This window comes from Sorex araneus, chromosome X, assembly GCF_027595985.1.
Source record: "Sorex araneus isolate mSorAra2 chromosome X, mSorAra2.pri, whole genome shotgun sequence".
Classification (NCBI taxonomy): Eukaryota; Metazoa; Chordata; class Mammalia; order Eulipotyphla; family Soricidae; genus Sorex; species Sorex araneus.
Genome location: NC_073313.1, coordinates 105,114,908 through 105,137,176, shown reverse-complemented (window position 1 = coordinate 105,137,176; position 22,269 = coordinate 105,114,908). Strand labels below are relative to the sequence as shown.

Sequence of the window (22,269 nt, the reverse complement as noted above, 5' to 3'; positions counted from 1 at the left end):
GGGAAAGCCAGAAGGGAGAGAAGATAGAGGGCCTGAGGGCAAGTGAATGGGGGGTTGACAGGTAAGAGGATGGGAGGGCCCAAGGGGGAGAGATTGGAAGGGTGCTGAGGGTTGAGAGGATGGGAGTTCCAGAGGATAGGGTAAAGATGGGGCTTGATGGGGTAAAGATAGAGAGCCTGGGGGTGGAGAATATCATAGGGCCTGAGTGGGGAGAGGATTGGAGGGCCCAAGGGAGAGGATGGAGGACCTGAGGCTGGAGAGGATGGGAGGGCTTTATGGGGTGAGGATGGGATTACCTGAGCGGGGAAAGATGGGAGGGTCCGAGGGGAAGAGGATTGGAGTGCCTTACTGGGGTTAGGGGGAGAATGGGATGGTCTAGAGGGGAGTGAAAGGGGAGTGGATGGCAGTGTATGAATGGGGAGAGGTTGGTAAGGCTTGAAGTACTGTGGATGGGAGTGCCTGTAGGTACAGAGGTTATTCCCCAGGGGGGAACAGATGCGAGGACCAGAGCGGGGAGTGGATAGGAGGGCCTGAAGGGATAAGGGAAACACAACTAATTTGATTCTTTCCTGCAGAGCTGGTGCAGCCCACAAAAGCTTGTACGTTCTCCACAATGGCCTTGAAACCAGAGGACCCTTATCTTGGTTTCCACCATGGCATAATAGTGGACTTTATCAATGAGAAGATGGCCCAGCATGTGAGTGGTCCCCAGTTCTACCTTAAAAATATAGCCTTGTCATGGGAGCAGATAGAGGACAAGCTTCAAGTCATCCTAGAAGACAAGTTGGTGCCCAATGAGGCCAAGGAGGCTTGTGCCTGGGGCAGCCTGGCTTTGGCCGTGCGCTTTGCCCAAAGGCAGAGTGAGTTACACCAGAACAGAGTGAAATGGTTGCACAACTGTGCTAAAATACATAAGTTGGCTGCTCAGACCTTCGCTTCAGACCTGCAACAGCTCACCATACAGCGAGAGATAGAGCGTAAGGAAGCAGCCTTCCGGTTGCACCTGGCCCAGGCCAACCTGGCAGAGGTGCAGAAAGAGTGGGAACTCTTGAGGTTGAAGTTCCTCAGTGCAGTAAAGTTATCTAGACAGGGCTCTGCCCAGGTTTTCTGGCCCAGTCCCTGTCCTGGCCCTGGAGACCCCAGAAACCTGGGCAGCCAAGGTTCCAGTCTTGGCCCAAGCCCCAGTCTCGGTCCAGGCCCCAGCTCTGTCTTTTGTCCTGGCCTCAGTCCCCACCCCTGCCACTGTCCCCACCTCGATTCTGGCCCTTGTTTCTGCGGCCTCCTAAGACCTAGCTCCAGCTTTGGTGCTGGCCCTGGCCTGGAACCCAACTTCCAATGCAGCCCTAGCCTCGGCCCAGGTTCTGTCCTAGGCTCTGGCCCCATCTTGAACCCCAATTCCAGCCTTGTCCTTGGTCCAGGCCAAAGCCTCAGCCCTGGTTCCTCCTTCAGTCAAGGCCTTGGCCTCATCCCCACTCTATCCTCATCCCCAGAGAGTAGGTCAGCCCTACCCACTCTTCTCCATGGGATGCGGCTTTCTGGGGAGAGGATCACAGAGAAACCAGACCTGGTTCCTGCCTATGGGGCCAGGAAAAGGGAATCTGAGAAGTTTGACTTGGTGACTACAGCTACCTCCACACCTGTCAGAGCTTCAGGAAAAAGACAGGAGGGTCATTTACAGGAGGTAAAGATGGGTAAGGTGGGTAGAGAAATGGGTTACAACTCCAAGAATAATCACAGCTCTGGAGGTGAAGAAGAACTTGTTTCACTGGACTCAAGCCAGTTTTCTTTCTCTGGGACGCAGAAGCCAGAGTCCAGAAACTCCCGGTCATCCCTTCCTATCCAGCTCCCAGCTTCATTTACATACTCATACTCAATCCCTTTAAACTCATTCCCAGCAGATTCATCGTTATCTCCACCAACAGTCCAGGTAGCGGAAGCTATACCTCAGACAGCTTTCCCCTGGCGGTCCAGTGACATCCCTCCATTGTCTTATAAGGAGGCTCAAGGGAAAGACCCTCCACAGTCCCAGAGAGAGAGGAAAGATTACAATCCCCATCATCAGAGAAGAACCCCAACATTTAACAGGCGCAGGAATTGGAACTGCCCCTGGTGTAAAGCTGTGAATTTTTCACACAGAGAAGTTTGCTACCTCTGTGGGAGGGGCATCTGGCTACACAGCCACTAGTGAATCCAGAAATTGAAAGCAACATGGAGATATATCCCAAAGGGAATTTATTTTCAGAGGGAAAGAGGAGAGGGAGAGAAGAAGGAGGGGTGAGTGGGATATTGGGGGAGGGGGAGGAATTATTTTATTGACTGTATTGTGTTCGAGAGCATCAATATTTAGTAGCTCAGGATTGTTGCAGCTCTTTTTGTTTATTCTTTGCTTTGTTTGGAGGGCCACCTGGCTCTGAGTTCAGGGATCACTGCTGGAGAGGTTGGGATGGTGGTGAAGATTGAAACCAGGTTGGCTGCATACAAGTGCCTTACCCACTGTACTCTCTCCAGCCCCACTGTTGAGCCTTTATTTCCGCCCTTGACAGCCATGCAAATAGTAAGACATCATTCCCCCACCTAGGCTTTAGATGATGGGGGCAGGGTTGTGCATCTGGCCTATCCTGAGCCAGACACATTCCACTCATGGAGAATCTGAACAAAGGCCTATTTCATATCAGAGTGGTCTTGGATCACAGGGAGCTGGAACTAAGGTCAAAACTATAAAGAAGCTAAGCCAAAAATAGCACCTCTCATCCCAGGATGAGGTTCCAGGGAGCAGATACACAAACTTTGAAAAGCAATGACTGGTTGATCCTGGGACTCCATAGATGTGGAGAATGGTCACTCTTCCACTTTCTGCTGTTGTGTGAATAACTCCTTTTCCTTTTAAGTTAACTTGAGTGGGTTCCTGTTCTGGGAAATCAGATTATTTCCAAGCCAGAAATTGGCATCAGAAGAGCCCTTGCAAACCACAGGCCATCATTGCAGCTGTCTGAGGAGGTGCCTCAGTGAACGATGGGGAGCAGTGATAACAAATTTCCAGGCATGATATGGACATGATATGGACATTCTAAGTGAGTTTCTGGCATGAAAAACAGTCAAAACAAGCCTGAAAGTCTAACCCCATACTTAAAAAACAGAGTTTGCCACCCTTAAGGGAACCACTCAAGGCTTTTTAGAAAGGATGCCTGCAAACAAGCCACGGCTCTTCAGCATCACGACGAGCCACTGGAGAATCTGCTCCAATCTGGTCCAGACAACTAGAAATTGATCTCAACAGAGAAGTCATGTCACTGCCAAGCAGGTGAGTCAGCCACTGATAATGTCCAAAGTATTTGCTGGTTTAGGACACTGCGCAGTGTTGGGTTATCCAGAGGGTTCTTCTGCCACCAAGACAGCAAGTGGCAAATGTGGGGGTTGGTAATTTGGCTAAAAGACTCTCTTGGTGGATTCAGAAATGTGAACTAGTACACATTCACTGGAACATCAATTTCCTGAGGGTGTGGGCTCAGTGGGGGGATGGTTTGAATATTTCCTCCTCTGGGATCCCCACGTCATACATACCCCTTGCTGAGTAGGCATTGTTTAAGGAAACTAAACATATGGTTTAGCCTGCAGGTTGAAGATGGTGAGAAGTCAACATCAGAACTAAAGTGGTGAACAGCTGGAGGAGCCCTGTGATCACCCAGAGCCTGGTAACCTAGAGAAGATGTGATGGTCTGTGACATCTCTGCAGTAGCTGATCTTGACATTGAACTATTTCTTGTTGGGGCAAGCGTGGACACTTTTCCCAAAGACTAGGGGCCACAGGCCTCCTTTGTCCTCAACAGAAATGTTCTTGTGCTTGTATATATTTCTATTGTGAGATTTCCCTATCTTAGCATTCCTCTTTTTGTTTTGAGGTATTTTAGCCTTACCCGGTGGTCTTCAGAGGCTACTCCTGCTCTGTGCTTGGCAATTGTTTTTGAAGTGCAGGCACTATAGTAATGAGGCAAAAACCCAGGTCTCTTTCATGCAAAGCATGCAATCAAGCTGTTAAGCTATTGCTCCAGCTCCCAATCTCAGCATTAATGACACTTGGCATTGAATTGTACTTTGTTACAGCAGGCCAGCCTGTAAACTAGGATATTTAGCAGAATTACTGGTCTCTGTCTACTATATGTTTGTAGACCATTCCCCATCCCAGCAACCCCAGTGGTGACAAGCAAAAATAATTACAGATATGGTCACTCGTCTACTGCACTTGACTCTGGTTGGGAACATTCCAGGCAGTGTAGTCCATAGTAAATCAGAACAAGAAGATCACAGTTGGCAAGAGAACACATTTTTAAAACTGAAAGGGTTGAGGGTTGAGCACTAAAATAGGAGGTAAAAAGTGTTTATCCTGCTGGTAAGTACTTTGAGCTTTAACATCTGTGTGGGGAAGGGGCTGAAGCCAAAGGAGTGGACAAACAGGAAAGTGTGATGGAGGTGGAATGAAGAGTGAGTCATCACAAGGAAGGCTCCCCATGGAAGGCTTCTGGTTGTGAAGGGAAGCGAATAGTGTTGAGAGAAGAGTCTTGAATTTCCCATGGGAAAGGAGACAGTTGAATAGAATGGAAACGTAAGATGTGCAAGAATGAGGTTCTCCTGCATATTGGAGGCATATCCACTACTTTGTTCACAATGGAAAACATCAATTTCTGTTTGGGAAAGGCCTCCCAAACAGTCCTGGGGGGCCCAGTGTACACTCTCAGTGGCTCTCCTCAAACTAGGCCGGTCAGCTCAGTGTGAGGGCCTGATGGTTGCTGTGCTGTTTGAGCCCTAAAGTTTTTGAAATGGAGTCACATCGATGTCATTTGGTTTGTTTTGTGTGTGAAATAAAAGCCACAAAATTTCTTCGTATATTGTAGATTCATGTATGCCTTACGTTGCAGAATTATATTTGAATAAGCACCAGAAAATGGTGTATCAAGACATTTAATAAAGCCTTGCACCTCGGAAGAGTTGGGACCAGGATTGTGGATTAGGGATGTGCAGGCAAAGGGTACGGGGTTAGGGTAGAATAAATTTAGGAAGTTTCTGTCTTGTGTGCTGTTTGAATTAAAATAAAATTTTGTGAAATTTTAAAACTACGATGTGAATTTCTTGCTTTGGGTTTGGGATGGCAACCTCTTCTGTGACAGGAGAGGAGGGAGGGAAGATTCTATCCTATGGGGTAAGGTTGTGGGAGACCAAGGGGCTCTTGCCTGTGTATTCCTGGCATGGAAAGACAAGCAGACAAGATGCTTAGGAGTTAGAATAGATTGTCAGGACAGGGGCGGAGGCTTCTGAGTGGTGGCATTTTGAGGAATACCTGTAAGGGATGGGAGGAGAAGGGAGAGCAAACCAGTATCAAGCTACCTGGAGTGGGATAGGCCTCAACAGAAAGAAACCAAGGTCAGAACAATGGGAATCTTGAAGGGAAAAGGAAGGGAGGAATAGGGTAAGGAGAAGCAGTGGGCTCAAATGTCTTATGTGTTACAGCTGGTTACCCACTTTTCCAGCAAAAGCAGCACAACAAAAAGGAAAGAGGCAAGAGGGTCTGGCAGGATTCTTGCCTGACTCCAATATGACCCATCTAGCATAGGTCATACTGATTTGGTTCTTCGCTATATAAAAGTTGAGTAATAAATTATATTTCATATTCTTGTGATCAGCAAAGAGTGTACTTTCCAGCCAGTGTTTTTTGTGCAGTTTTTTCTTTGTTTTTGCTTTTGAGTTTGGGGGGGCTATACTTGATGGAGCTTTGGGGACCATGCAGTCCCTGGGATCCAACCTCATGTTCTTGGATACAGAGCCTATTGAGCTATCACTCTGGCCCCTCCAGCCACTCAGCCCTTTTTTTTGGGGGGGTGAGTACCTGGCTGTGCTCAGGGCCTAATCCCAGCTCCACACTCAGGGGTGACATCTAGAGGTACTCAGGGAACCATATGTGGTAACAGAAATTGAACTCAGGTCAGCCACATGCAAGGCAAACACCCTACCCACTCTTCTATCCCTCCAGTCACCCAGCTACTCAGTTTTGACCTGTGAATATATAAAAATTTAAAGCGGGGGCAACTTACTTCAGTTCTCGGACTTTACAGCACGAAGTTAGCATTGTTTGGCAAAGAAAATGTAGTGGTGACCTGAAAGAAATAAGAAAGAAAAGAAAAATTTAGAACTTTTTTTTTTCGTTTTATTGGATCACACTTGGGTATTCTCAGGGTATACTTCTGACTTTGTTAAGGGATCACTCTTGGTAGTGCTCAGAGGACCATTTAAGGGGGGACATATGCAGTGTTGGGGGACTGAATAATGGTCAGCCATGTGCAAGACAAGTGTCTTACCCTATACTATCTCTCTGTCCCCATTATTTTTGGTTTTGGGTCACAGTGGACTCAGTAGCTACTTCTGGCTCTGTTCTCGGGAGTGATCCCTTGTAGTACTCAGGGATCACATGCAGTGCTGGGAATTGAACCTGGACTGGCAAAACAAGATTTTAAGTAAAAGGACTCTGTTACCATACTAACTTCTTCCCACAAACCTCAAGCGGAATTAGCCTATTTTGTAATATGGAAATTTACCCCACCACACACATAAATAAGCAATTTTCACAAGGTCACATGGGGAAGGAAAAAACTGAAGTCAGTTCTCAAATCTGTCCAGCTTCAAAGTTACGTTACTAAGGGCCAGGTATTGAGGCAAGAAAATTAAAATTATTTTATCCTATACCCAGGGCAGATAGTGTATTTCAAGTGACTAGCTCAAATCACTTTTACAATATTACTGACTCTTGTCAGCACTAACATAATTAATGACAGTTGAGAATTAGGGGAGAGTTCACTTAGTCAACACAAACAGGAAAGGAGTTGTTTGGGTTAAATTTCAAGGAAAGCTTAAGATGTCTCATAAATGCAGTAACAGTGAAGAATACTCAACTACTGAGTTTTTGGAACTGGGCAAGAACCATTAGAACCGCATATATATGTGGCTTACCTAAGCCTCTTTGAACTTCAGCCCTTAACCTAAAAAGGTTAAATAATCTGGTGGATGGGGTCCAGGCTTTATAGCCATTCAGGAGTGTGAGTCTGCCCCTTGTAAACCAAGAGTCTCTGGGGCCTCATTGTTAAAGGATAGGTAAGAGAGAATGAAAACCAGTTGAATGTTTGGTTTACAAACTTTTCATAACAGTCATTGACACCAGAATGGCAGAGTTCTCAATAATTTTCTTGATGATGTCTATGACCACAACTACAGTTATAAAGCACATTCACAGAGGTATATGACTAATACACATATGTATATGTACAGAGTTGCTAACACTATACCCGGCACAGAGTGCTCCAAAATATCAGCCTTCCCTCTATCTATGCCAGTGTTTAATACGTGAAATATAGTTCAGAAAAAGATGAAGTATAGGAAGGAGAGATAATTCTTTTCCATTATTTCGTTTGAGGGGCCAGACCTGGTGGTGCTCAGGGCTTACTTTTAGCTACGTGCCCAGGGATCACTTCTGGCAGATCCCAGGTGACTATATGCAGTGTTGGGAATCAAACCTGTGTCAGCTGCATGCAAAGTGAGTGACTCACCTGCTGCTTATATATCATTTTGCCCCTTATTCATTTTATACAATGATAATGCTGAAAGTGATAATGTAACCTGACTAATTGGAATAAACAAGTAGGCTCAGCATTTCTTAGAGACAAAACAACAAAGAAAATATGTGAATATACTCACTCAGTAACTGTCAAATCTGGTGCCATGGGAGATAGGGCTGAATCATCTTTTTCCTCCTTAAATCCAAGTAGGTGCTGACATTTCAGAGACACCGACAGTTCATTGGTGCTGTTCTTAACACAGAATGACAGAGCCAGAATGTCCATTTTTGTATAAGTAGGTTGGTACAGGACGATGGACTTTAAATCGCAGATTAGCCTTTTCACACAGTCATCTTCCTGCAGCTCATACAAACAGTGAAACAAGTCCATGGGCTCAACCTGATACCCAAAAGATGTTATTTTTATTTCTCTCTCAGTCCACTGCAGTAACTCCTCTAGAAGTCCTTCAAAGATTTTTTGTCCAAAAGTGATTTCTACAGCCTTTTCATTCTCTTTATGTAAGAGGCCAAATAAGAACTTTATGGTTAATGATGAAAACCCTTTTCCATACCAGAATAAATCTTGCATTTCTTCCATTTGATTAAAAATCGTACCATCGCTGTCATTCTGCAGTGCATAGAACACAGCAGCTAAGAACTCCTGAAAACTGAAGTGAAGGAAAGTGTAGATATTGGCATCATCTTTGGATTTCTCCAAAAAGTGACTGAGAAATGTGCCAGTGGTGTCAAAATCTTCAATCCCGTGTCTTCTGAGGTCACTAATGTCAAACAGAACCTGGTGCTTCTGCAGTCCCTCCGCAGCCAGAGAGCAAAGACCCCACAGACAACTTTGTCCCTTACACATCAAGATGTCTGGAAGGGTTTGGAGGCACTTGGAAAAGTAAAACACATACACATCTGTCACAGTCTGAAGTGATCTCGTAAACATCTTGTCATCCTCTCCTGGCAGAACATGGCACACCATCCAGGACACAATAGGAAGAGAAGACAAAATGTCAAGGCCTTCACTTTCTTGCAGATTACAAAAGATACTCATTGCTGTATCGGCATCTGAAAACTGATTTAAAAAATATGATTTCTTTTCATCCTCTGTAAACCATAGGACTTCTGCCAGGAGAAGATCATTTAACAGAGACTGGAACTGCTTCATGACTGAAAACCGAGCAGTGATCATGAGAGCAGATTCAGGAAAGACTAGTTTCCTCAGAAAATTACATAAGAGGGTGTCAACTGGCTCTTTCTTCTGGGGATCAGCATAGACATTCTCTTCCTCTTCACCTACTGGGTGCTGCAGCTGAGGAAATTCGTCAAAAATGAATAGAAGCTTCTCTGGGTACATCAGAACAATGTCCAAGATAGGCCCATCCAGCTCTTTGAAAGTGTTAGTGATCAGGTCAGCAGCACTGAGGTGAGCACTAGGGTTTAGTTCTCTGCAGTTTATGTAGATGATAAAATCAAACCTGCCTGGAGTAACCCTTCCTTCTGCCCAGTCAAACAGAAACTTGTGCACTGCGGCTGTTTTCCCGCTTCCAGCATATCCCTGGAGCAATACTGTTGGGGACGAGCTGAAGCCCTCATCATCAGGATCAAAGACATGCTTCAGCTCAATAAACTGATCTTCTTGAGGAATTCCACACTCTTTCATTTCCGCTACAATATAGTCCTTTACAATAAGTTGTTGTGAATCTATATACTTGCCATGCTGATAACCTTGATCATCTCCTAGTTTCAGGTATTTTTCTTTGAGATAATTTTTATATTCTTCTCGGTAATCTGCTAAGGTAACACCAAGAGTTAGTAATCACAGAATCCTATGCAAACATGTTAACCACGGTACTGTCACCACTGCCAACTCCACTTACTGTCTCCAAGGCTCCCCAATTTTAGATCTCAAACTGAGTTCTAGATTTCTATCCTGTAATCACACTCTGACCCCAAGAAAAACCCTCGCTGTACATTTAATGGTGGCACCCTTTCCCTTCATTCCACCACACCCAATGGTTAGTAAGACTTATTATTTATCCATCCAAATCAAGTCTTTAATTCATTCCAGTGCACCACCCAGGTTTAAGTCAGTATTAACGCTTTCCTGGACGGCTGAAAGAGACCACACCTCCCCTCCATACAGCAGCCAATGTGATCTTCTATAATCCTAATTAGATCATGTAGAAAATTAAACAAAACAACCTTTCAATTTTTTTTTATCTTGCTTAGTTTAAAGGTCCCAAGGCCTTCTCTTCTGTAATGGTGTAACATATCTACACTATCTTTTCTTTTTTAAAAAATTTTTAAAATTTTATTTATTGAATCACTGTGAGATAGTTACAAGCTTTCATGTTTGGGTTACAATCTCACAATGATCAAACACCCATCCCTCCACCAGTATCTTGGGTATACCCCCCATTCCCACCCTCCCCCTGCCTCTATGGCAGACAATATTCCCCATACTCTCTACTTTTGGCCATTATGGTTTGCAACACAGACACTGAGAGGTTATCATGTTTGGTCCATTATCTACTTTCGGCATGCATCTCCCATCCCAACTGGTTCCTCCAGCCATCATTTTCTTAGTGATCCCTTCTCTATTCCATCTGCCTTCTCTCCTCTGCTCATGAAGCAGGCTTCCAGCTATGGGGCAATCCTCCTGGCCCTTGTATCTACTATCCTTTACACTTTCTTTTCTCCTACTCCCCAGTCTCAATGATGGGTGCTTTGGGCCAGCAATGCTACAGGGTGACTCTAAACTCTGTGCTCAGGGAAGTCACTCAGCATTGTTCCAGTTGGTACTGGGAACCATGCGCAGGGCCAGCGTTGGCTGCATGCAAGGTAAAAAAGTTTAACCTCTATACTATCTGACCTCTTCATCTCAGTTGTTACTGTTCTTCTTATCCCCTACACAAAAGCCATACTGACTACTTCTAGTTTCTCACAGATGCTTTGTTCTCCCCCACTTAAGGGTCTTTTCTCTATCTACATTCTCTGCCAAGAACACTTTTCCTTCTGATCTGCCCATGGAGAGCTCAGCAAACATTACTGTTCTAGAAGCAGATTGTCTGACCACTCTAAACTCAGTCTTCTGGAATACTATACAGCTCTAAGAAAGAACAAAATTATATATATAACTTTCAGCAACATGAATGAAACTAGAGGATATCATGCTGCATGAAGTTAAAAAGAAAGGGATAGATACTGAATGACGTATCTCATATGTGGCACTTAAAGATATGCAGCAAGGTAGCAGCAAGGGGCTGAAGTCAATATAATGGGAGAACTGATCCACGCAACTGAATTGGTGGGGGGAAGTGAGAGAAAGTGGTGCTGGGGTTCTTGGGAGAAGGAGGGTTTACATTGGTTACACTGGTGTTGGATGTGCATGAGAAACATTTATTAATAGCGTTGTAAACTAAAGAATCTCAATAAAAGATAAAAATGAAAAACAAAGTTAGTTGTCTCTACTATTCACTTTACCAGTACCCTATGTTCTCTCCATAGCACACATAATTTATAATCATCTTAATTTTTTATTATTTGTCTTCCTCACTAAATAATTATCTGTCATGGCAGGGAACTTATCTGTATTCTTCATACTACCCCTAAACACCTAGTATGGTGCCAAACTATGAATTCAATAAATCTGTATTACTTTTGACTATAAATGTTCTTGAATTTATATATTTGTTTTTGAGCCACAGCTGGTGGTATTCAGGGATTACTCTGATTCTGCACTCAGAGATCATTCCTGGGATTCTTGGATATATGTGGTGCCAGAGATGGAACCTGGGTGGGCTGCCATACAAGGCAAGCATCTAGATACTCTACTATTTCCTTGGCCCCAAATGTTCTTGAATTTAAAACAAGCTCTTTATCGGGCTGGAGAGATATACAGGGATTAAGGCATTTGCTTTTCTGTGTGGTCAACCCAGGTTAAATCCCTGGCACTGCATAAAGTACCCTGGGTATTGCCAGGGGTCACTTTTTAGCATAGACAGGAATAGCCTCTGAGCTGTGACCCAAATTAAAAATAAAACAAGAAATAAAATTTAAAGACCTGTTATTTTTCATGGACTGGAGGGATAGCACAGCGTGTAGGGTGTTTCTCTTGTGCATGGCTGACCCATCTTCGATTTCTCCGTCCCTCTCGGAGAGCCCTTCAAGCTACCGAGAGTATCCCGCCTGCGCGACAGAGCCTGGCAAGCTACCCATTGCATATTCGATATCCAAAAACAGTAACAACAAGTCTCACACTGGAGATGTTACTGGTGCCCGCTCGAGCAAACCGATGAATAACAGGATGACAGTGCTACAGTGCTACTATGTTCCATACACTGCACTAGGCCCTTATATGCATTCATGATAATAGAATTCTCCAGTGCTCCTATGTAACAAGTACTATACAAATTTATTTTGCTTTGAAGCCACATCCAGTTGTGCTCAGGGCTTACTCCCGGCTCTGTGCTCAGGGATCACTACTGGTGGGGCTCGGGGACCTATAAGGCAAGAACCTTACCCTTTCTACTATTTCTTTGTCCCCCATATTTTTAAATTGAGTCAATGGAAACTTCTATCCAGGGTGACAGGTTCCTGAGTACACTCAGTACATAGGTCTCATATTCAGAAGGATCCATGCTTAGTGGAGTGATGTACTGTGGTTGATGTAAAAGTTCCCCGATACTTTTTAAACAAGAGGTTTTGTCTTGTTTTTTTTTTGCACTACACTCTATTTGTACCTGCTTTCATCATTTGGCAATTTGTCCAAGATTTGTAAATCAAAAATTAGAAGAGACTTAAGATTCAGCTTGCTCTAAAGCCACAGTCTATGTGCTGTACTATACTATGAAACTATTGCACCTCTTGCACATAAAAAGAGTAACCCAATGAATCAGTTTTCAAGTTAAAACTTCTGTCAAGTGAATGCCTATGCCAACATTTCCCAAATGAGTGTTCTTTATAACACTTTTTCAGGATATTAATAGGAAATTTTTGGAAAAACTGTTCTACGGTGAAATAAGGTGACAAGAATGCACCCCTGATTCCTTATTTGTACTTCTAACTGCATAATAGGCAATAAAATGTCCTGAGATGTCCTGCAGTTATTTTAAAACATTCATTTATGGGATCAGAGAGATAGTAGAGGACTTTAAGGTGCTTGACTTGCATGCAGCGGAACCCAGTTCAATATATGGTGCGGAACCCTGCACCATATATGGTTCACTGTGCAACATCAGGAGTAAGCCTCAAGAATCACCAGGTGTGGCCCAAACCTTTGACCCAGCATTTTATGGTCATCATTGACTCCATAAAAGCAAAGTTATAAACTCCCAAATAGTAAGCTGAAGATTACTATTTGGAGGATACTATGGATATGGATTGGCAAAGGTTTATTCTAAAACTAATTTTTGGTGTGTTTTTTCAGGGGGTACACCCAGTAACGTTCAGGAATTACTCCTGCAACTACACTCAGGAATTATTTCTGACGGAGCTCAGGAGACCATATGGAATGTCAGATATTGAACCCAGTTTGGCCATGTGCAAGGCAAGTGCCTACCTGCTGTACTTTTGTTCGGACCCTCTGCAAAACTTAAGTAGTTTATGTTTTTTTGTGGCATCTTTGCACAGTTACTCAATTCTGTCATTTAACCGCAAAAGTAGCCATGGACAAAATATTAAAGAATGAATATGACTCTTCTGCAGTAAAAGATTGTTTACAAAAACAAGCCACGGACTGGATTTGACTAGTTGTAATTGTTGACATGCATAGAGATTATTTCAGAGCAAACTGTTCTATTTTAACAACCTTTATGTAACATCTGATTCTACTTCAGCAACACTTATCTAACATCTGGTTGATCATTACTATTAGTGAGTATTCAAATATCTACTATATAGGATACAGGTGTCCTAATTTTTATAATAATTGGAAGGTTCATGTAAAAAAAAAATCACTGATTGTTGTCCCAGAAAATATGGAGGAAGAAATTTGAAGAGTGGAGATGAGAAATCAGGTTACAGATGGAAGACAACATTCCCCCCTGAAAAAGAGAACAAAATATAAAAGACCTGCAAGCTCCTCCCATGAAAGTGAAGCCAGAGGATTTGAGTCATCTGTGGAAAGAAAAGAACTGGAATTAATAGCATCACAAATATACCTTCATACCAAAACATGAAGTATACAGAGATAGAGCCATACATTTTTCGGTTTTGTTTTTGGTTTGGGGGCCATACCCAGTGGTGCTCAGAGCTTACACCTGGATCTATGTAAAGATATCACTCCTGGTAATGCTCCGGGGGCTGGAGCGATAGTGCAATGGGTAGGGCGTTTGCCTTGCACGCGGCCGACCCGGGTTCTATTCCTCTGCCCCTCTCAGAGAGCCCAGCAAGCTACCAAGAGTATCCTGCCCGGATGGCAGAGCCTGGCAAGCTCCCCGTGGCATATTCAATTTGCCAAAAAACAGAAACAACAAGTCTCACAATGGAGACGTTACTGATGCCCGCTCGAGCAAATCAATGAGCAATGGGATGACAGTGATACAGTGCTACAGTGCTTGGGGCACCATCAGCCACATACTATCTTTTGAGCTGTACTATCTCTCTGACTCCAAGCCATACTGTTACTGTCATTCTGTTTCACTGTTCACCAAACAGAAACACAATTCAGAACTTATGTCACCTTATATCTATTCTAGCTTGCTGACAAAAGTATTTTTTATCTTATATCCATCAAAAAGTAAAACATAAGAATTTCCTACATACTCATATTTGGAATGTAAGAATTTTCATCAAAGTAATTGATAGAGAAAGTTTTAGGCATGAATATAAGGGATATACACTACCTGAAATGCTGTATCTGGTATTTGGCTTTTTCACTGGAGTAGTCTGATGACTACTGCTTCTCTTGTTATTCATGGAAACTAAGGCATTGCTGATGCTAACTAAAAGATACAGTGACTTACATTCAAATACATATACAAAGAGAGTATAAAACCTTGGATCATTGTGGAGGGACACTGGCACTGGTGATGGGTTTGGAGTTGGATCACTGAATTCCCAAAACTCTGTTATTTTCAGGGCAGGGTGTTAGGCCATGCACGGCAGTGTCCAGGAGCTGCTCCTGGTGCTGATGATTGAACTGGAATTGGCCACATGCAAGGCAAGTGCCTTAAACCATCTACTTATCTCTACAACCCCAATTAATTTCTTACTCTTTTCTTCAGACAGTGAAGTAGAAACAGGTTCTATACCTTCTCCTTCTTTCAGATCATTCATTTTGGCAAATCAGGAAGACTGTAATACAAAATAGAAAGGATAGTTAGAGCTGTGAAAGTTCACAGTGAAAAGGTATCTCAAGTATGTCTGATCACTTAAAGCAGTACAGAGAAAAATGAAGAAGCAAATGGCTCAGCAACTAAGCAAATAACTGGTCTGGAACTTGGGGGATGCTATGAAGACTTCAACTTGAAGAGAAAACACTTAAAAAGGAATAAATGCACTCAAATACACTGGTGGACAGAAGTTGACACCAATAATGGGAATGGTGCCAAAATACTGTATACCTGAATCTCAACCATGAATAATTTTGTCAGTCACAGTCCCTTTCTATTATTTACTAGTTAGGAATTTAACTTTTTTTATTGAATCACTGTGAGATAGTTACAAAGCTTTCATATTTGAGTTTCAATGATCAAACACCCATCCCTCCACCAGTGCACATTCTCCACCACCATGTCCCCAGTATACCCCCCGTTTTCAACCCTCCCCCTGCCTCTGTAGCAGACAATTTCCCCCATACTCTCTCTCTCTACTGTTTGACATTATGGTTTGCAATACAGATACTGAGAGGTTATCACATTTGGTCCTTTATCTACTTTCAGCACACATCTCCCATCTTGAATGATTCATTTTTCTATTCCAGCTGCCTTCTCCCCCAGCGCATGAAACAGGCTTCCAACTATGGGACAATATTCCTGGTCCTTGTGTCTAATGTCCTTGAGTGTCAGTCTCATATTGTGTTATTTATCTTCCACAAATGAGTGCAGTCATTCTATGTCTGTCTGACCCTTTCTTTCTGACTCATTTCACTTAGCATGATACTCTCCATGTCCATCCACTTATAAGCAAATTTCATGACTTCATCTCTCCTAACAGCTGTATAGTATTCCATTGTGTAGATGTACCAAAGTTTCTTTAACCAGTCATCTGTTTTTGGCCACTCGGGTTGTTTCCAGATTCTGGCTATTGTGAACAGTGCTGCAATGAACAAACAGGTGCAGATGTCATTTCTACTGGATTTTTTTTGCACCCTCAGGATATATTCCCAGAAGTATTATTGTGGGATCATATATAAGCTCAACTTCTAGTTTTTGAAGGAATGCCCATATTGTTTTCCAAAAAGGCTGGACCAGTGGGCATTCCCACCAACAGTGAAAGAGTGTCTCTTTTTCCTCACATGCATGCTAACACTGGTTGCTTTTGTTCTTTTGAAATTGTGCCAGGCTCTTTGGTGTGAGATGACATCTCATTGTTGTTTTGATTTGCATCTCCCTGATGATTAGCGATGCGGAGCACTTTTTCATGTTTGGCAATTTGTATTTCTTTTTTGAGGAAGTTTATGTTCATTACTTCTCCACATTTTTTGATGGGGGTCAAAAATCAATTAAAAAAAATCCTTAAAGGAAAAAAATAAACTTAACTTTTGAGGAGTAAACATATGGGAAGTATCAAATTCACCATATTGGGTTTTAAATTGGATTGCTAAGAAATAGGATTTAGGTGATAAATAATTGAGATAAGATAAATAAATAAGATAAATAATTAAGATAAATAAATAATTGAGATAAGATAAATTGAGATAAGAATGACTGTACATGGACCGGAGGGATAGTAGAGCAGGTAAGGTATTTGTGTTGCATGTAGCTGAACGGTATTTGATTCCGGGTACCCCATATAGTCCTGTGAGCCCACCAAGAGTGATTCCTGAGCACAGAGAGCCAAGAGTATGCCTGAGCACCACAGGATGTAGCTCCAAAACAACAGCAAGAAAAATAAAAATTAATAAGGACTGTGTTCCTTTGTGACATATTTGTGCTGCTATTGGTCAAGGAAGAATGAAATCAGCAACTAGAATATTGTAACCTGAAAAAAATCAGGATGTAAGAACTGTTTCTATGACTATCTACCTATGGTCCTTGAGTAAGATTTTGCTCCTTCTGCTCCTCCAGTAAATTTCTAGGCATCTTTGTGTTAATTTCCCAATGGTTAAGGTTAACAAGGATGTGTAGGAAAGGGAGCCATTGTGTACTACTGGTATAAATGTAAATTGCTGCAGTGACTACGGAAAATGTTATGGAAGATCCTCAAAAAATGAAAATTTAATTACTACATTATATAGCAACTCCATTTCTGGAATTTATCCAAATAACATGAAAGCACTAATTTAACAAAGATATATGCATTACCATATTTAGTTCAGCATTATTTATAGTAGCCAGTATATGAAAAAAACTGAGTGTCCATCAATGAATTAATAAATTTTAAAACAGACACATCTGTATATATATATATATATATATATTTCACAGGTCTATATGTATATAGATCTACATCCAGTATCTAGAGAAAAAATAAACCACTGAAGTGTAATACACACAGCATATGACTGTAATTATCAATGCCACATTTTTTTAAAGTTAGTAAAAGAGAATATCTTAAGAGTTCTCATTTCAGAATCAGAAAGATTACTCAAGTGCAGGACTACATGGTTTGCATGTGGAAAGCCCTGGTTCTATCTCCGTACCACATGGTCCCCCAAACACTGACCAGTGTGGCCAAGAAACCCAAATGAAATAAAAAGTTCTCATTAAAGGAACCAGAGACAGGATCAGTAGTAAAACAAATGCCTCACATGTGTGAGGCCCTGGGTTTGTTCTCCAGCATCATAAAACAAAACAAACAAAACTATCAAATATCTTGTGTGCAAATATTTGTAGTTTCTATTCAAATATACAAATATACAGGAGTCAGAGACAAAGTTTTGGGGATAAGGTGCTTGCCTTGCTTACAGCAGCTTTCTATCCTTGGCACCATCAGGAGTGACCCAGGAGCACAAGACCAGACAGAGTGTTGCCCTGACCACCACCAGTGGCCCCCCAAACAAACAAAAAATAAAACAAAACGGACAAACCAAAAAAACCACACTAATGGTCATCTCCTCCTCCTTTCCAGTCCCTGGTAATGGTAGAAAACAAAAAGTTCTCATTACAGAAATGATTGCCAAATGTGTATGCAATATATATTAAATATATTACATCTGTCTTGTATATTGGGAATGAATAATTTCTATGACAATTATAGTTTAATTGAAGAAATCAGGTATTTCCTGCTTAGGAGCACATAGATTTATATGAGAAAGAGCTCTGAGATCAATTCCTGGCACTATATGCTCCCTGAGCACTACTTAGAGAATGTAAGTACTACAAGGAGAATAGTTCCTGTGCACTGTGGGGTATGTCCTACCCCCTTCAACCCCCATAATCTCCCACGAAATTTTCCAGCCTGAGGTGTTGGGCTCTAGGAAATGGATTTTTACTATTGACAGTATCTGTGCATGTGTGACTATCCTGAAGTCCTGAAGAATGTGTGACCATATTGATAATAATAAGTAGTACAAAACCTCAAAAATGACTGAGGGACTGTTAATACACATCATTCCAAGTAAAACCTTATAAAATCAGTGGTTCTCAATCCTAGATGAACAGGAGAACCCCTGCACACCATCATCCAGATGCTTATTGCTTTTTGTGTGATATTATTCTCTCCTTTTAACAAACGTGATAATTTACTAAAGTATTAGGCTTATTGGTCATTTTCAGTCTTTCATATCTCAACCAAATTATTTGACCATAAGCCTAGTCATTTACCATGAAGTTTGCAGGTCTACATGAGCGAAAGGGAGCTGACATCTCCTAGCTCTTGTCTTTGACCTTAGCCTTGAAACTTGCTTTGACCAGTGGAGTATTCACAGACATGACCAGAGGCTTGAAATGTGTATGGATTATTGAACTCACACATCAACTCACCTGGTGGTTCTGTCACTAGCATAAAAGGAGCCATGGCAGAAACAAGCCCCACTTCATCCACTGGTCTATGAAGCAATGCCACCCCAGTTTTCTCACAGCCCAGCAGGAGCTGACCTCCAGATCTCTGAGAATAAGTGCTTAATAAATTCTTAATTTTTAATGCCATGGAAATCCCGTGGTTGTCATGACAATAACCATGGCAATAACTGATAGAACTAGCTAGACTATAAATCCCTTCGTGTATGTCTGTGTGAGTGTATTTGTGTGTACCAGAGATGGAACCTACAGTTTCACACATAAGTGTGTTTAACCACTAAGCTACATTCCTGATCTTTTAAAGTGTTTGTCACGGGGTTAGACATTCAGTAAACGTTTACTTAGTAAAACGAGAAAATAATAAAAACTCTTAATGTTCCAAAGAGACAGTAAGGGGTTAAGTAGCTTACTTTGCACATGATTGACACTGATTTGATCCCAGGTACCACATATAGTCTCCTGAGCCCCACCAGGAATGATCCTTGTGCAGAGCAAAGAGTAAGACCTGAGAACAGCCAAATGTAGTCCCCAGACAAAAAACCCTTGAAATAAAGAAAAGAAAGGCTTTAAAAAACGATGCCTGGTTCACAGTCCTGATAAAGTATGGCTATCATTACCTTGTTTTGGGGTTACACTTGGCAGTGCTTGGGGCTTATTCCTGGCTCTGTGCCTGGATCAATCCTTGCAGTGCCCACAGGACCACGTTAGGTGCCAGTCATGAAGTGCTGGGTCATGAAGCAGACTCAGGGTCAGCTTCATGGCAAAGCAAGCTCCTTACCCACAGTACTAGCTCTCGGGCCCCATTTTCCTTTGTTTTAATGCCCTTTTTCCTAATAAGTTAATCAGAACTTTTAATGATGAGTCTTGACAGTTTTTAGTCTCTTGGGTTAATGCCGGGGGAAAAAAATCACTGTTCTAAGATTTAGAGTTCTCCTTTCTTTTCTTTCTTTTCTTTTCTTTTTTTTTTTTTTGCTCTTTTGGGTCACACCTGGCGATGCACAGGGGTTTACTCCTGGCTCTGCACTCAGGAATCACCCCTGGCCGTGCTCAGGGGACCATATGGGATGCTGGGATTTGAACCCGGGTCGGCTGAGTGCAAGGCAAACGCCCTACACGCTGTGCTATCTCTCCAGCCCCTCTTTTCTTTTCTTTTCTTTTCTTTTCTTTTCTTTTCCTTTCCTTTCTTTTATGGGGCCTCCCAAGCAGTGTTCAGGGGGTTCTGAGGCCACTGATCAATTTTAAATTAACCAGGGGTGGTTGAATGCTAGGGCATTACTTGGGGGGGGATTGTGGTGCCAGGGATTGAATGAGGACCTGAGCCTCTATACTACCTCCCCAGTCCCAGATCTCTTTTTTTGATAGAAAAAAAACTGGTGAAACACACAGACTGAATTCAAATCATTAAATTATTTTGTCCCGGGGCTGGAGTGATAGCACAGCGGGTAGGGCGTTTGCCTTGCACGCGGCCGACCCAGGTTTGAATCCCAGCATTCCATATGGTCCCCTGAGCACCGCCAGGGGTGGTTCCTGAGTGCACAGCCAGGAGTGATCCCTGTGCATCGCCAGGTGCGACCCAAAAAACAAACAAATAAATAAATAAATAAATAAAAATAAATAATTTTGTCCCTGCTAAGGGAGCAGGCTTGGTTGGGGTAAATGAGTTACTGGGGACATTGGTCTAGGGAAGGTCACACTGGTACTGGGATTAGTGTTTGAATGTTGAATACCTGAAATGACTGTATTATAAACAGCTTTGCAAATCACAACATTTAAATAAAGTTTCAAGCATAAGAAAATTGTGAGGACCATACAAATTAACATACCAAAGTCTCAGATTCCTCACTGCTAAATGAGATAAGATACTTACAATAAATAAGTTTTGCACACAAAACAATAAACAATAAGAGGTCAATAATGTTTGCACTGCTGTGTTCATTTGAGAAAAAGTCAATATGTCCTTGAACCTAATAAATCTTGCTCAAATCCCATTTGCATTAGGTTCTAGCAATATGATATTAAACCACCTGAAACTTTTGGAGATGATATTGCACACCTATAAAGTATAGTTGCTAATAGTAACAACTTCATTAACATGGGAAGATTAAATAAATAACATGCTAAGGTACTTATCACAGGACCAAATGCAATATAAATGGCGAATGTTGCAGGAAAATAAGATGATACTTATTTAAAATGACAGAAGTTGCATTCCATTAAAACCTCCACATAACAACCTCTTTCTTATAAAACAGAATGTTCTTAACTCACACCCTGAACTCTCTTTCCAATCTTTAGAGAATACCACGTCCTCCAAAGAATTTAAACAATCCACCAGCTACAAATTACTCCACAAAGTGTCCCTGACCTCAAGTGATGAAGCTGGAAGGCTGCAAAACCTCTTATTATTTTTCAGAGCAATCACACCCATGCCCATTATTTCTGTTATCCTTAGGACGCCTAACTGCTTACCCCAGTCTAGCCCTCTCTGCAATCCAAATTTGTACATGCCAAGTCTTACTCAATGTCTCCACTTGGATGTAGACACCACTCTTTCTTATCTTCTTTTGTAGTTATTTTTTTATTTGTCCACCATTACTTCAGTGATCTTTGTTCCAGTAAGAGATCCGCTCCTTCTTAGTGGTACAATCCAATTATCTTTACCTGACTTTCAAGACCTGAGTGGAGACTATAGGCACTATGGTTCTATTACTTGTTACCTAGATACCTCAAGCGTCCTTCATTCTTAGTGTCTTCAAGGTCTTATTTTTCTCTCTTTTTAAAAAATATGTTTATGAGGCTGGAGCTTTTGTACAGCAGGTAGGGCGTTTCCCTTACACGCGGCCGACCCGGGTTCAATTCCCAGCATCCCGCATGGACCCCGAGCACAGCCAGGAGTAATTCCTGAGTGAAGAGCCAAGAGTAACCCCTGAGCATCGTCGGGTGTGACCCAAAAAAGAAAAAAAGGATGTTTATTTACAGGCCATAGAAATATGCAATTGCCTTTTAGTGGTTGACCTGGGTTAAATCCCAGGTACCACGTATGGTCTCTTGAGTACTGTCAGAAGTAGTCCCTGAACACCAAACCAGGAAAAATCCCTGAGCACCACCAGGTGTGGCTCCCAAATTTTTACAGTTTATTTATATATTCACTTATCCATTTCTTCAACATTCTTTCTCTCTTTGTTATTGTTATTTTATAGCCAAGGGATCACACACTTGGTTATAGCCCTAAGGATCCCAACCTGAAACTCCTTGCCACAGGGATTGCACTCGGTCGAGCATGTGACCATGTAAAATGTGAGGTGATGCTAGGATCAAACTCACAATCTCATGCTTGCAAGGCAGGCATTTTACCACTGAGCTATCCCCAGGTCCTGATGCCATGTTTTTCAACCTTTTGGGTTTAAGCAACATCATTCAAAAAAAAACCCTATTTTTAATTAGATAGTCAGCTGAATTTTTGTTGCCTGGACCTAAAGAACTCTAACATAGAAATTTTACTGGGGGTGAAAGTGGGATGCATTTGCCTTGCACATGGCAAAC

General features: G+C 42.2%; 1 protein-coding gene across 4 annotated transcripts in view; it reads right to left on the bottom strand.

The window, feature by feature from the left end:
* Positions 1-22,269, bottom strand: part of LOC101541861 (NACHT, LRR and PYD domains-containing protein 12-like) — a 56,940-nt gene that overhangs the window by 15,213 nt on the left and 19,458 nt on the right. For 3 of the 4 annotated variants that reach the window (XM_055121667.1, XM_055121668.1, XM_055121669.1), the window contains exons 3-6: positions 14,857-14,899; positions 13,676-13,720; positions 7,738-9,391; positions 6,084-6,146 (exon numbers count right to left, since the gene is read on the bottom strand). In XM_055121667.1, coding sequence (XP_054977642.1) covers positions 6,084-6,146; positions 7,738-9,391; positions 13,676-13,720; positions 14,857-14,881 — 1,787 coding nt within the window. In that variant the 5' untranslated portion in view covers positions 14,882-14,899. The remainder of the gene's footprint in view (positions 1-6,083; positions 6,147-7,737; positions 9,392-13,675; positions 13,721-14,856; positions 14,900-22,269) is intronic. The other variant, XM_055121670.1, reaches the window with a different exon arrangement.